At 39.7% G+C, this 16661-nt stretch overlaps 1 protein-coding gene across 1 annotated transcript in view; it reads right to left on the bottom strand.

Annotated features, from left to right (window-relative positions):
* The window catches only part of FAM13A (family with sequence similarity 13 member A), a gene marked incomplete at both ends in the record, with an annotated part of 130416 nt that overhangs the window by 103690 nt on the left and 10065 nt on the right, over positions 1–16661 (bottom strand). The window contains 2 exons of the mRNA XM_080628694.1: positions 3028–3187; positions 13458–13638. Coding sequence (XP_080484820.1) covers positions 3028–3187; positions 13458–13638 — 341 coding nt within the window. The remainder of the gene's footprint in view (positions 1–3027; positions 3188–13457; positions 13639–16661) is intronic.

Below are 16661 nucleotides of genomic sequence, written 5' to 3' on the forward strand. Positions count from 1 at the left end.
TGGCTTTCTTAAAACAGATTTTCTGTAAACTGCCACAATCTGTAGCTAACTGAAACACTCTTACTCCTCCTGGAATTACACGGTATTGTGGCCTTCCCCTAACTATGACCAACTTGGTAGACAAGATGCAACTTGCTCCACTTGAGCCATTTCTCCTTTCCATCACACTCCTCAAAGAGAAGCTTGATGCTTCCATTACTTTACATGTATGATCCATATATTCTTGTTTTCATTTTAAAAGAGCAGTGCTTCCTGCTTTAAATAATCCACTGATTTTATGACCAAAGTGTGGGAAAATCTTAAGATATCCAGACCATGAAGTGCCAGGAGTCATGCAAGTTCAGGAAGATGGTAAACATGACTGAGCACATGACAGGAGGTACATTCCCATATTGGGATGGGATAGCATGAGCCACTACTCCTTTGTTTATAGGTATTTGCTCAAAATTAAAAATTTAGTGTTGATGTTGACATCAAAAAGAACAATTATGAGTGAATGATGTGAAGCAACAGGCACCTAAGCCACATCAAGCATGACCCAAGACTACAGGGAGAAATAGTAGTCTCACAATACTAAGTAAAGACAGGTTCCTGTTTTTCCAGTTGAGATTTCAGCACCAAAGAGCCTGAAGCCATGAAAAAGAGAGAAGAAAAAGTAGCGCTAATTTTGTAATACAGTAAGTAAGAAAGGCATACTAGAGCACTGACAGAAGGGCATTGTTCAATGTTGTACTTCTTAAAATGTCTTTCCTACTCTTTTAAACAACTGTCATTGAGTTTCAAATTCCGATTCAAGTCAGTCCTTCCACAAATCTGTGGCATTCTTGTCCCTGTATAGGAAGTTGCCTGCTTACAGATGTTCTTTCCAAACTCTTGATCAAGAAACACCTGGATCAAGACCAATGGCTTTGAACATCATGAGGTTAATCTCTTAACACAATGTAAAAAACTACTTTATTCCTAAAAGTTCCACCCCAAATTTGGGAACCCTGCCTTTGGGTAAGGTAAGGCTAACTGCAGCATTTTGACCAAAAGGAGGCATTAATGATTGTCTAGGAAAACTGTCTTAATAGTCCCTACCTGCAAACTACACACCCAGGAGAACACATAAGGCAGTTCGCATTATCACATGCACTGTACTAACCTAGAAGAAAAGTTATCTCCACATTCAACAACATAAAAGAAAGGATGCCAAAGAAATGCAATGCATTCGACACTGTCCCACATGACATCCTTGTCTCTAAATCGGAGAGACATCAATTTGATATATGGACCACTTCAGTAGATAAAGAACTGGCTGGTTGGCCACACACAAAAGAGTTGTGGTCAATGGCTCAATGTCCAGCTGGAGACCAGTAACAAGTGGTGTTCCTCAGGCATCAGTGTTGGGACTGGTCTTGTTCAACATCTTTGTCAGTGACACAGACAGTGGGATTGAGTGCACTCTCAGCAAGTTTGCCGATGACGCCACACTGTGTGGTTTGGTTGATATGCTGGAGGGAAGGAATGCCATCCAGAGGGACCTTGACATTGTGAGGTGGGCTGATGCCAACCTTATGAAGTTTAACCATGCCAAGTGCAAGGTCCTACACCTGGGTCGGAGCAATCCCAGGCACAGCTACAGGTTGGGCAGAGAAGAGATTCAGAGCAGCCCTGCCGAGAAGGACTTGGGGGTGTTGGTCGATGAGAAAATGAACATGAGCCGGCTTCAGGGTGCGCTCGCAGCCCAGAAAGCCAACCGTATCCTGGGCTGCATCAAAAGGAGTGTGACCAGCAGGTCGAAGGAGGTGATCCTGCCCCTCTACTCTGCTCTCCTGAGACCTCACTTGCAGTATTGTGTATGGTTCTGGTGTCCTCAATATAAAAAGGACATGGAACTGTTGGAACAAGTTCATCGGAAGGCCACGAGGATGATCAGGGGACTGGAGCACCTCCCATATGAAGACAGGTTGAGAAAGCTGGGGCTGTTCAGCCTTGCGAAGAAAAGGCTGCGTGGAGACCTCATAGCAGCCTTCCAGTACCTGAAGGAGGCTTATAAGGATGCTGGGGAGGGACTCTTCATTAGGGATTGTAGTGATAGGACAAGGGGTAACAGGTTCAAACTTAAACAGGGGAAGTTCAGATTGGATATAAGGAAGAAGTTCTTTACTGTTAGGGTGGTGAGGCACTGGAGTGGGTTGCCCAGGGTAGTTGTGAATGCTCCATCCTTGGTGGTGTTAAAGGCCAGGTTGGACAGAGCCTTGGGTGACATGGTTTAGTGTGAGGTGTCCCTGCCCATGGGAGGGGGGTTGGAACTTGATGATCTTAGGGTCCTTTCCAACCCTATCTATTCTACGATTACATCACTTTAACAGCTCCAATGTACTTTCTTCAAATGGTAACTACTATTTATTGCTTCTCTTTAAGTTCACTCAGAAATGGCTGTTCTGAGTCTGAACACACCATTTTTAAACTCAGGCACATGCTCAAGACAAGCAGGTTTTACAGTGGCAAATGAAATATCTCATACTGTCCTAAAATACCAAAGTTCATCATCACTGACGTACTCCACAAACGATTACCATGTCAGAAGGCTTGAGTACTTCTTAGAATTATTCTATCTATTCATTTAAACCCAGTAAATTTTAGTGAATATATTTCCTATGTATATACAAATAAATAATATATATATTCTATATAAATATATAATAAAAATATAAGTAGAATATATATATATTTATAAATGCAATATTTTATAATATGAACTATTTTAAATATTAAATATTTTTATTTTATATATATAAAATATATAAATAACAGGGAATAGCTAATAAAGAATAAAAATATTTAACAGAATCAATTTCCAGACTAGTAATGAAAATTAGCCTATCAGCAGAATCAGTTGTGAGCTGGATACCAATCAATAACACAGAACATTATTACAACAGTCTTTGCCTCCCACTTACCTATAAGGTTTCTGAATTGAAGCCTTCAATAAACCTGCATTATTGATTTGTTATAAGAAAATGAAATATTAGAAACACTCACTTTTACCAAAATAATTCTTGCTAACTCTTCACATACAGGCTTTTCTTCATCCTTCTTCAAACCATCCAATTCAAACAAGGTATTGTAATTTTCCAGCATTTTTGTCATTATCTTGTTACAGATCTCCTGTTCTTTTATGCCTTCAAATCCAGAGGGCACGCTAAAATTGGACAGAATACAAAGCAGAGTGTTACAGGCACTCAACATACAACAGTTCCTGCACACATTGTCTCAACTTTTCAGTTGTGAATACAGGCTGCTAGCAGGCACAGGAAACTTTGTCTTGGAAAGGCAGATTGTGTCTATGGTGGTAACCACTATCATGTTTGTTTGTAGTTTTTCTTACTGACACTAAATACTAAATATGCATTGGTCAAACTATCTACTCCACAGAATCTAAGAAGAGATCTGAGGCAACCACCAAATGAGTTCCCACCAACTTTGTTAAAAGTTGTCTTCATGACTGCAACATAGACAGCACAAGGCATTTAAATGCTCTGAACTGTTAATGAGAAGAGTGAGATTTCTCCAAAAAGTAGTTTCTGATAATCTCAGAGGTAACACAAAGGATGAGTAAAAAAGTTAAGAAAGCCCACATGCTGAACAGAACACTAAAAGTGAAATTTAAGATCTTTACAGCTTCAGGTGACCCCATGGTGTACATCAGATTTCTTAGTCTAATTTTTAGTTGCCATTTCATTTGAAAGTAGGCTCATAACTCATGGGGCTTTTTAAGACATGGAGACAGAGGCTGCTTTCTGCAGAATAGCCTAAAAGACTCATCTAAAACAGGTTCATAACCTTCACTTTGTAGGAGAATAACTAACTACATAGTGGCAGAAACAGCAACTTCTTAGTCACTTGAAAGAGGCCCCTGGGGAGTCAGGAGCTGCTTGCCACAAACCTTAAAGGCATATGCAAATGAAAAGGCAAGATACTGATTTGGAAGAAGTACTGTATTCCAGTCTACACTCCTTGCCTTCCTTCTGCGTTTCACACAACTCTGTCATGTGCTAAAATATCAATATTACTCACAACAGAGCACACATTTTTATTGAAGCATCTAATGATTATCTTCTGGAATGTAGGCTTTCTGCACATTTTATTGGACTTTGGGGCCCAGAACTGACTTAAATTTTAATGCAAAAATAAAATCACTGAATAATCTTCACCATTAAAAATATTTCTCCAATCACCCAGTGTTCCCCATTGTACAGTGTTTCCAGCAGATACACCCTCCTCTCAATAATCCACAAAGTGGCTGCATGGATGTGAATTTTCTAAGGACCTTATAAGATGGCAGAGACTGCAGATCATGAGGTACAGAAAACACAGGAAAGATTCAAAGGAAAGGAAAGAATTAGAGGAGCAAAAAACCAGAAACAAAAAGGTTGCAAGTATTTTTTTGGCTGAGGAGAACTAGTGGTTGCATGAGAATTGAAATCAGCCCAAACCCTCAAAAGTTAAACAAATGCCATCTGAACTATTTTACAGGGATGTAACTTGAAAGTAAACCATTGTTTACTATAACCAGCAAATTAAAATTTACAAATAACTATATATTGTAAACCTGTAGCTGTAGTTTATGGGGCCAGATGTGCATTTCAACAAGAAGGCTTTGAAAGCAGATGCTCCCAGAAATTAGCCATCAAAAAATGTCTTCTTGTAGGGGTTCCATGCTACTGATTCCTCTTCATATTTTACTCTGTGCAGTACATCTACATGTCAAGAGGCAGAAGATCCCACTGCAGCAGAACACATCTTTGTGAACTCCAGAAGAGAATTTTTACTGCTGTCATCTCAACATTTAATACATGCTAGAGTTGCAGGACTTGAAGTTTAAAGGAATTGGATTATTTTACACTGCAGAACATTGCCAACTGAAAATGGGTCAGTTTCAGCTCACTGATTTCAGTAGTGCAGAACCTGGCCTCAGACTAAGTAAAAAAAAAAGGGGGACAACTTCTACCGATGGATGTGCATGTATACTTGGGCAAATTCACTTTAAAGATTGTCACATATTCACTAAAAGATAGTAACTGGCCTGAATAAAAGAATAGGGCCATGCAACCATCCTGATTTAGGGGAATTCCTCTTTCCATGCTAAATGATGTGTTCTGGAGTTGGCATGGAGTAGAGCATGCTTGATAGCTCAAGCAAATCCTGACTGTTACCTTCCTGATGTGTTCCTCCAAAACAGGGTACCACTTAAAAAAGCCTGGCATTCCTATGAACCTCGTTCTTAGGAAATGGACTGAAAATGTACTAAAGTAAGTTCAAGTCAGAATAAAGACTCTAGATACTTCCAGAATGAGTTTTGGAGCAGAACCTTCACCTAAACCCCATCTGCTGGGAACTGCAGCCAACACCTCCATACTGGCAATAGCTAATACCAAAAACCTTTTATTGGTTGAAGAACAGTCCAGGCTAGAAAGTTGCCACCAAGCACACAAACAGTATTTAATTTCTGCACAATTCCATGACTTTCTTGGTCTCCTTTCCTGCAACACTTTGTCAATTAAACATCATTAAATCAAACCTGTGAAAAGTCCAACATCTTATTTGGAACAATTCTGCATACGTGTGGCAAGATGCATATGCAGAACACAAGGCTAAAGCTCACAGCTTTAGTCTTTGTTATCACCCCTCTCTGAATGTAACCAAGCAGAGCAGTGCGAATTGTTTAATTTTAATTACAGTGTAACATTCTTTACCCATTGCCACCTCTCTGTCACTTAAACATGCATATTTTACAAAGTTTCTCATTTATCTTTTTCCTTTAATCCCTGTTATTACACCTCTATCATGACAAGGACTATTATACTCTCTAAGCTATCCATGGTGACCTTTTCCTTGTAATAAATCTTTAGCTCAGCATATTCAAGTAGTTTAGATTATGAGCACACACCACCCTGCATATTTATGCAAGTTAAAACCCATCTGTTGCCACATGGCATGATCCACCAGTCTGACTAGCGTTTTCTGAAAAATGTGTGTAAAAAAGAGTATCTTACTGTAGCTATCCTTAGTCTGAGAAGTTGTGATATCAACAGATTTCATTTCAGCTCACCAGAAAACCCCAGTGCTATGAGAATGTATTCTCTCACACTTTCATGATCCACACCCTACTCCTTGGAAATTTTTCATGTTCTCTTGTGAAGGCCTTGTTAAAACATTACAGTAAAACTGTGTTCATAGTCATGGTTTCTTTATGTCTAATTTGCATGTAAATTAGGCATTATTAACTGCATTGCTTTTACAGTTAGACACACATCTTACTCCAGTTACAAAATCCTCAGTGGCGGGACTTCATCCCCTTATAGCCACACATATACGAACTGCTTCAACAGCAGCACCAGAAACAGCAACAGAATACCAGCTTCATTACCAGAAACACATTTTCTAGAAGGGAGGCATAAACCTGTAATTTCTGTGGTCATTTCTAGAAGAAAAAATGTTCATGTGTTCAGGTCCATCTTAGAGATATGAACTGGAAAACTACCATCAAGTTCTTGCAGCAGCTTGCAAAGTCATGAACAGATACACAGCACAGGCAGGGACAGCAGCACACCTCTAGTGTCTCCCCCTTAGATTCCATGGACACCCTGCACTTCCCAGAGAGATGCTCAGAGCGATCCGTGCACAAAGCACAGAAAAAGCAGTCATTCTCAAAGTTAAAACATTACTTGGGACTAGGATCAAGTTGCTAGCCCTTCATTTCAAAACAGGATACCCAGCAGTATTTCACGTTTTGGCACAATGTCCCATGAGGATGCCTGGCCCCCTAGCCCACCCACCGCATCACCATGCTCATTTGTTTTTTAGGTTCTTCTAGACCGCTTTAAGCCAAGAATGTTCTTCCTCCATGGCGATGCTCAAGAAAGCTGGTCTCAAACACGTAAAGCCACATCAGAGCTCTGTGGCACAACTCTTACTCAGAACTAAAGTGACCTGAGGTCAGATTAACTCACTGTGAAAAATTCCTTACATTTCACGCATTAGTTAAATGAACTTACCTCAGGGTCTCTGTAAAACAAGCTGTAACAGGCTAAATGCAGAGTGGGCTTATGAGACAGCAAACCTCCAGACTACTGAGAGTGGTGCAGTAACACATTCAAATATGACTGTATCTATCCAGCATGAGACAGGCATCACTACAAGGCTCCACCACCACCACACCTGGGAAACTTGCTTCAAGTGGAAATGAGGGCCAGGAGGACTTGGGATGTAGTCATCCACCTGTAATGAGCTGGTCTGAGATCACTGAACTGATTTCCCCAGGCAACAACTGCTGACAGCTCCCTGTCACAACTGAGAACCAGCAATTTCTATGTGTAACTGCCTGTCTCATTATGAATTCCCAACAGTGTTCAGCCCCACCCTGTCTGAGATGAAGAATGCATCTTACCATTTCCTTAAGTGGCTTCTCAGGAGAGCTTGCATAGAATGACAACACCATAATCCCAATTTACAAACCATTGAGGGCTATATGCTCTGTCTTCTCTGACTGCTACTTTTGCTGTTTGCACAAGTACCTTTTGTAGAGGAGCACCACAAAGTCACCTTACCATTCTCCTAGGGAATCCCACAAGAAATGAAGGGACCTAGAGGACAGGGAACACTACATGGGTTTTTTGTTTCTCCAGCCCTCACAAAAGATTTTCATTAATACCTTGGACACCCACAAGCCCCTCAACAAGCACAACCAAAGATTTTGAGAGCAGAGCTGCAGTAGTCTTAGATGGGTACAACTTCAGGCAGTCTGCTCTGTCCCTCGAAACAGATGTTACTGTAAGAGATGCGACCTCATGGCCACAATTTGGTCCTGTACTTCAGCCAATGAAAGTGATTTGTAATAACACACCAGACCAAAAACTGACGCAGCTGAAAACAGGCTCATATTCACATCTGCAGATTCTGCTGCAAGATCAGAGGCTAACAGGTAGCTAAAGATACAGCAACACTAACCTGATGCAGGTGTTCATCTCAGTGTGTGTGACTCATTTACACGCTCTGCATCATTTAAAGACTTATGTCTCACCAATTTGGACCAAATGAAAGGACATACATCACTACAGAGATTTTATAGAAGTGTCTTAGCTTCTGAAGAACTGAAGAATCCCATGAGGTATATAATTGCCTAGAGGCATATAGTTATATGCCTACCTTTTAAGATCCCGTCCAGATTATTTTCTGTATCACCAAATTTAGGAGCCCAAGTCAACTTGGTAATTCCATCTTTGTCTACATTACTTGCAGTAGATGCATAATGAGGTAACGCAGGTAACACAAAGCAGTTAAAGTGATGCTGCCACCCTGACTGACTGGCTCAATCATATGCAAAATCTTCTGCTCCAGAAAAAGCTCCATTTTTTTCAGAAAATTGCAGTGACAGTAGGCATCTTTGCAAGTATGACCTACACAAAGTGGGACAAAGAGCAGTCCATAGTCCAACACCTTTGCCCCTGTGTGAAGACAGTAGCTGGACTCAGTGACCCTCATGGGCCCCTTCCAACTTACTATTCCAACAATATCCTATATTCTATGATTCTATGATGGTAGTTTTTCTTGTGAAACTGCTCCTCCACTTAAATTCTGGGTGTACAGATCAGAAGAAAGAACATTTTCAACTCAGAGCAGTAATTTCCTTTCATCGAGTTTTTCAACTGAAAACTGAAACAAACAAAAAAACCTGCTCCAAAACCAACACACTGAGATTTTCCTATTGAAATAATCACTATTTCATTCAAGAGATTAAATAGGCAATATCATAACACCTGACATAGGACAGATCATAATAGATAAACTTTCTCAACTGAAACTTCAGGGGGTTGACATCCACTAAAACATAAGACTTAAGATTGAATTAGGCCAGAACACGCTTCCACTTATGAAGAGAGCAATGCAACCTTAGTAATTTTCTGTTTATTTCACAATAGGCCATTCAATGGACTTTAGATGATGAATCTGAGTACACAACAGAAAAGAAACATAAGAAGAAAACATAAAAATATATCACAGAAAGGCTTGACAATATAGTCCCGTATCCACTTCCCAAAGAGGAAGCAAGAATCCATGAGTATTTAACATGATTACAGATGAGAACATTTATGGCCTTATACTAAGCTTGATGCTTTGATCTTGCATCACAGGGTGTAGCATACTGAATTCTTACAAAAAACATCTCCTTTACCCTGCTGGCAAACGCCAATATTTTAAATCTATACAAACCCTGTAAGAAGGGTTATGTTGCATGCTCCAATTTGCAGTTACAAATGTTAGAACAATTTTCATTACTCATGTTGACCATGATCCTGGACATACATTTGTTTTTAAGACTGATGTGGGATTAGGACTGCACTGCCTGAAAACAGAAGTCCATTCACATAATGTTTCAAACACCAGTATTATTCACTGAGGAGTTGTGGTTCAGCCCCTCTACTTTCACTTCAGCTTTTACCCAATCTGTGTAGGCTCCAAGGCTGCTATAAGCCAAGGTAAGACATTCATGTAGAACTTGAGATCAGATTTTAATTCCTAAAAATTCAGCAACACATTGGAAATCTTTTTGAATCTCTGAAATACCTACAGCTGCCCACAATCTACATTTTCTCCATACCCAAAGATGATCTAGCTTTTCTAGATACCTAATGCTTTCTTGTACAACCCTTCAGGTAACTTCTGTTACACAGTCATCACACAGAAGTAACTGCATCTAACTCTAGCATTTCAACTGCACCTGTCAGACACTTTGAGGGGGGATGGAGCAATCCCTCACAACATGCCTAATCTCTGTTAGAAAGAAAGTCAATTTAGTGAGGGCTTGAATGATGGAGACCATACACACAGATCATTCCTTCAAAGAGAGCTTCAAGAAAGAGTGAAAATGGATCCTTGGCTTACTCTGTAACTAGTAAACCTCATGTCTCTTACCATTCCAACCAAAGGACAGGATGAGTGCAGCAGCCTCCCTGAATATCCAGCTCCAAGAGAGCAGGGAGGAGGAGAGAAAACCCACCTAGTCCTCTCTTTCCTACTCAGCACAAGCTGGAAGAGCTGAGTGGAGACACACAGCAGGCCATAACTGCTCTCTACAAGAGCTGAAATTCAGGTCAGTAGACAGTAACTTCTTTCAAGGGTAATCACGCTGCAATTGTTAATACCCTAGCTCAGTGACAGAAAAGGCAACTATTTATGTTCCCATACCTTCATTCTCATTGTTCCTCAAGGGCTGTATTTCTCTGTATACTTGACCTTTGGCTTTCACCACAATAAATCGGAACAATTCTAGTTGGAAGAAAACAGTGCACTAAATCTCAAACCATCATATCTTCCTTTTTTGAACTGTCTGACCTTGCCCTTTACATTTTCCTATATCTTACATTGCACTTCATTACAAAAAGTGAAAATGGCCCTTTCCTCCCCTTTCTATTTGTTAGAAATACACAAAGCACAAGATAACCTTTTATTAGAAAAACGTCCATGCAGTTTGTCAAACAGCAAGCAAGGAAGCAGGGGAAGTAGTAGATAAAAGTAACACGGGTTGAAAGTTTAGGAAATGAGATAAACCACAAAGAACATGATGCAGAAAAATAGAATGAGATGAAAAGAATTAAAATTAAGTCTAAATGTCTGGAAAGTGGTCCAACAGTGAGATTTATTCTATTGTTAAACAGCTTCAGTTATGAAACAAGAGATAATATATTTAAATAGTTAAATGTCACTGAAATTACCTTGTAGAAAGTAATCCTTCACTATCAGCTGATGTGCTTTATCTTCTCTGACACTGTGCATTAACTACCCAGACTCTGACACCCATTATAGACATGAGAGTGAATTTCTAAGAGAAAAAAAATCTCAGATCTTCCTCCTTCAGCAGTGTAGCTGCTGACAAGCTGGATGATAAGCATTCTTTCCTTGTCCCAGAGAAACACCCCACACACTGCTCCGAACAAACAATGCAAAGCAAGAGCAGTGTTCACTTCAACCATCTGCTGATATTTAATTTCTGATGCTAGTCTCTCTAGGGGCTGCCTGTAGCCAGTAGCAAGACAGCCCCTGCCAAACAGGCTTCAGGCAGCCTTACTCTGGAGCTCTGAATGGTGTTCTGAGGATCTCTCTGGGTGCTTGGCCAATCAGCTAGTTAAGCCCAATGCTTAAAGTTTAGTGCTGCAAATTCTTTCCTCGTCCTCCCAAATCTTTGTTGATACAGATGGTCACAGCTCCAGTGATTTAAGACTGCATCCACTAACACAGGAGAAACAGGTATCTGAACTGTTGCTTACAATATTTGTGTCTGGACCACAACCCTGAGCTATCATGAAAAAGATTAAGATCTGATGAAACATATAGCTGAATTACCAGATAATGAAACTGAAAATAAGTTCAAATAAAGATCTAAATAAAGATCTAAATCCATAACTGTAATATATTTGGTCTTCTATATTTGGTCTTCTAAAAAAATGCATTAGCCATTTGTTAAGCGTCAAGCCTTGCTTTCACTGCCTCTTTTGCTACCTGAGCATTTATTTTGATGTGTGTCACAACTGCAGGGCTGGCTGCATTCATATACAGCCACAAGAGACCTTGTGTTTTCACCTTCAGTAAACTCTGCCTTTCTCAGTCTTCTGCAATGGAATGATGTGATTCTGCTTCTCTGCACACAGGCTCTGTACCTTACAAAAACTGTTATATCTTTTCTATGCTATCTTAGGTGCAAAGATCAATTGAGGCAACAAGTATGCAGCTTTTAAGAAATATGTTTTTCTTTCATCTTAGGAATGACAATGGTAAGTCCAAACTGCAACTCTCTGCGCTCTACATCAGAAAGCATACAAACCTAATTTTTTAACTTTCCTGAACAAAGTGATAAGTAAATTAAAAATAATGTAACATCCACTTGGGAGTTTCAGTCAGAGAGATTTAACCATTGGACTCAGATTTTTCCTCACTTATTTTGTTTTTTCTTAACTCTACTAATACATTAAGGCATAAATTCCCAAGCTGCCCATACAAATGTAATCTGTAAAAACGGGTTTACTTTTTCTTGTCAGAAATTTGCAGTATTGTGCTTCCAATAACTCTCATATTCACTTGTTCCTGCACATATAACTGTCTTTTGAGTTTTCTTTCGTTTGGAGAGGAACACAATTATTTTCAAAACATTTTTTTTTTTAAATATTTTCATAATAACACAGCAAATGGCTTAATCCTGACATATCCACCTTCTTCGCCCATAAGCAACATCTTAAACTGAGGCAGCAGTGTAGTCACAAGGACAAGCTTTGGTTTAAATGTCTCATCTGCATATTCTCTCCTTAATCAGTCAAAAAAGATATGCTCCTTTAAAGAAAGAGCAGATAGTATCTAGCCTAGGTATGTGGAACGGGCTGAATGCATTACAAGGAACTTAATTTGTTTTCTCTCTTTAAAGAAGCCTACTTCTTTCCACTGTCTACAGAGGAAGCCTAGGGAGATTGTCTTATTAGGCAATTAATATAATCTAAGTCTCATTACGCATTATACAAAGATCAGTACAAATCTGACATTTGCTACAAGGAACTCACTTGTCTCTTTTTTGCTGATATTACACATCTTTCAAGACTAATGACTGAACAAAACTCCCTACATGTCTCTCATGTCTTAGATTTTGGATGCCAGCCAGCTTGTGTCTTGTAGACAAGACTGGGGTGAAGATGCTAACAGTGCACTGCATCACAGCAGTGACTCAATAGAAACAGTCTCACTCAAGTGTGTTCTTGCACCTGGAAATAACTGTTCTTGCTACTGCTGCAAGCTCCATTAGCTTGTACGACATGTCTTCACCCCAAGTACCAAGGAATTGGGCCCAATGAAAGAAACTAGAAAAAACCAGCAAGTCCACAAAGAAGTCTCAAGAGACCAGTGGAAACCCATAACCTCCAAAGCTGTTTTGGAATATACTAGAAGGATAAAGAGCCCAGAATCTTTGGCATCTTGAGGACAGGCACCAGATCACAATGTCAAATCTGCCGAGTGTGCAGTATCCATCTTTAGAAATTAGACAGCACTTGGGTCTTTGCATATGAATCCTTTCCCCCCAGTTATCCTTTCTCAAAGCCTTCTGCAGAGAAGCATCCATATTCTCTGATGGCAAAGGAAGAAAGCTGTATGATCACAAGTCTCCTTGCACTTACACAATCTGAAGGTCTTTCATTATTATACTCCCACAGCAATAGAAAACTGACAAACCGTTTAGCAAAATATCAAGAGGAGATTGGAGAGCAACTCAACTCACATTCAGCCCAAATAATAGCTTTAGCACTAAAATTTATCACAAAGCCCAAGTCATTGCCTTAGTTTGATCACCCTGACAATTAGAGTTCTGAGCTACATTTCTGGCCATCTGGTCCATTACACTCTCTGTTAACATATGGGGAAAAGTTACTTACTGAAAGCAGTTTGGTCCAAATACAGTGGCAAGATTGCAAAGGTTCATCCTGTTCTCTACATGATGTTCAGCAACCTTTATCAGGAACTGGCACAGATACTTCAACAGGCAGTAATGAGCATCAGGCAGCTCCTTAAGGAGTTCTTTCAAGTTACTTTCCTTCTGCATGTCATTTCTAGCATCTAGGAAAAACAAGAGGAGAAAAAACATATGTATATGGCTTCTACATTGCTGCCAATTTACTTACATGGGTGAGCAACCAGTGGGATCTAAAATTTAATCTTACTTCTGTTCAGAGACACAGAATCCTCCAGAACCCTCAATTTTCCTCAGGGAACCTGCACCCTTCTCCTGAGGCTCACTCTGGCCCCCACTGAGACTGTTTCATGCTCACCTTTACACTGGATCTATTTTCTTGAGCAGCATCAGCAGCGGTCAAAGCTAACAGCATTAAAGCACGTTTATTCCCAACTCAGTGCTACTTATATCTGCTTGAACTCCAGTTCTACCAAATCTCCTGTTTCCAAGCTTCTTCTGGATGTTACCTCTAAAAAAAAGTTTTTCAGGGCAGTGTTACACTCCATAACGAGCCAAAACACGGCCTAATGTTAGAGTTGCCTTGTTATACTGTATAATCTCCCAGAACTCCTCCCCACGCTTAGGGTAACAAAGTATTTTTTCATTCCGATGATGTTACCATTCTTGGTGAGGAGATTCACCCAGGGTTCATTCAAAACCAAACCTTGCTCAGTCTTCAAACCTTATTTTTAGTTAAGAAGATGTAATAAACCAAGCTGCATCTGAAGTATTTGCTGCCTCTGCTGTACACCCTGCTAACAGCATGTAGAGAAGACTGGCAAGAAAACACTCCATACCTTGGGTTGCAAGAGCAAAGAACATTTTACATTTCCCCAGCATTTCTGGGAGGAGGGGGAAAGAAGAGTGGGAATGGAAGAGCTCTGAACACAGTGTAAGGTATGTATAAACCCTTCAGAAGTTTCACCTTAGTTTTTACTTTTCATTTCCCAGAAGTATTCCACGGCTGGATTGCACAGTATTCCAGGGGTAGAATGCTTTGAAAAGTGGTTAGCTGTGTAAATTAGCAGTCTGTATAAAAATACCTGAAAGTGTCTCCTGAGAACTCAACCATTAAGTTTCAATGTGATGTCTGTTTTACAATCAGGCATTTTTGTGGTATATAGTTTGGGAAACAAATGAGTTTTGTATGTATGTACTTGCCACTTCATACAGTTAAACTTGTAGGATTTCATTGCTTCCAAGCTTAGTTTTCCTGCCTTACATGATGTGCATCATGCAGTGCACGGTGAGAGAAGCTTTTTTAAGTTTTATACACTTGGAGAATTCATTTTTATGTATCTGTTTTGGTACCACAGACTTGAATGAATCCTTTCATGATAGCAGCCCATAGTTTAATATGTCAGTCAAATTACGGGACCAAACATTTCAACCAACTGATTATATCCTTTTCATCTACAGCTAAGAAATTAGCTCCTTCAGGAAAACCAAATATTGAATATGCATGAAGCAGATGAGCAAAAAATCTTATTTGCTTATTTATCACAAGTATTTATTTTAAAAAAAATTTAGAGCTATACAGAATAAAACCAGTCATGACTTTATTGGTCAGCTTGGTAACAGTAAGAAATCTGATATATTGTTTTTATTTCTGCAGAATGCTTCTGAAGGCTGTATTAAAAGGAATAACAATACAGACCTTAATTGGATTTGTGCTTGCACTGATCAAAGTGGACTGTACAGTCTCTGACTTGATTACTAATTATCTTTTCATGAAGCCTAAAGAAACAAAACATAACTAATTTCCACATAGGCAGAACATTAAAATTCACCTTCTAACACAGTTCCCGTCAGATAACAAAACAATTGGCACATAGTGTTTTCTACTATGCATTTCTTGCAGTTGTGATAAGGAAAGCCAAAGCCACTTCTCAGGAAAAATGCACCTCTTCCACCACCATCACCGCACCACCTAATTAAGGAATGCCCTTGAGAACTAATTCCCTCTCTGAGTCTCCCACTGTGGCTTTAGATTGACAGGTACTTTTCCATTTCTTGAAGGATTTTCCAACCCTTCCAAACTAGAAAGTTGCTAATAACTGCCATAAAACATTCTGAACACAGGTTTGTGCTCTGACAACGCAAAAAGCTATTTGCCTCATGGCATCAGCTGTATTTGGTGGGTAGGATGTCCCTGTTCATTAACCATGATATATTATGTGGTGCAGATCAACATCAGAGATACTTATCACTGGGCACAGCCAAACCTTTGTTCATTTCTGTACTTTCAAGAACAGAGACTGATATCAGATTATAAGATCTTGAGAAATTACCCTAATCGAAGGACACAGAGACACTGAACAACATAAGGAAGCGAACCCTACTTACTGAACCGTAAAATTCCTTGTCCTTGTGAAACGGGAGAAACAACTCTCTCTCCTCCTTTTCCAATGAAAAAGCAAGGGAAGGTACTCAAGCCTTTCTCCCAGTAGAATGAAAAAACAAAAACTAATTTGTTAATTCTTCTGCTGCTGACATTTCATGGATTTTAGCTTTATTTCAAAAATTACTATTACAACTTGTGGTGAATTTAGAGTGACATGCACACACGTATTCCATGCGCTTTGTACATTCCTCAGGACAAGTGTACCTCTGCTACATTACTTCAAACAAACCAGCTTTTCAACCTATTAGAGAGCAGAAATAGTCTTGAGTCACAATAACCAACTGCTTGGAGCATTCTTCCTCCTTTTGTCCACCTGCTATACAATTTTTCAATCTACTTTAAAGTCAGTCACTAAGGGTTACTCAGCTGGTACTGATCATCAGAGAAATGTTAGAGCACCAGAGCTGTTTGTGGCACCACACACACAAGCATCAAGTGTACCAAAGCCCTAAGCTTATGTACATGCCTAATTTTGTGAAGTACAAGCTGTCCCATGGAAGTCAAGACTATCAAGTGCAGTCTTTCTTATTCAGTCAGATTAAAGAGGGTGGTATGAAACTAAGCATATGCCTCAGTCTCTGCAGCATCCTGAGATGAGACAAACAAGCCTGTCAATAAAGGAAACAGCAGACTGCCAGATTTTCATAGGCAATTCAGTAGCATGTATTCAAGCCAGATTTCCTGATAGGCCCAGCTACCAACACACACTGTGACTTTTCAAGC

The sequence above is a fragment of the Psittacula echo genome (assembly GCF_963264785.1).
Source record: "Psittacula echo genome assembly, chromosome: 1".
Taxonomy (NCBI): Eukaryota; Metazoa; Chordata; class Aves; order Psittaciformes; family Psittacidae; genus Psittacula; species Psittacula echo.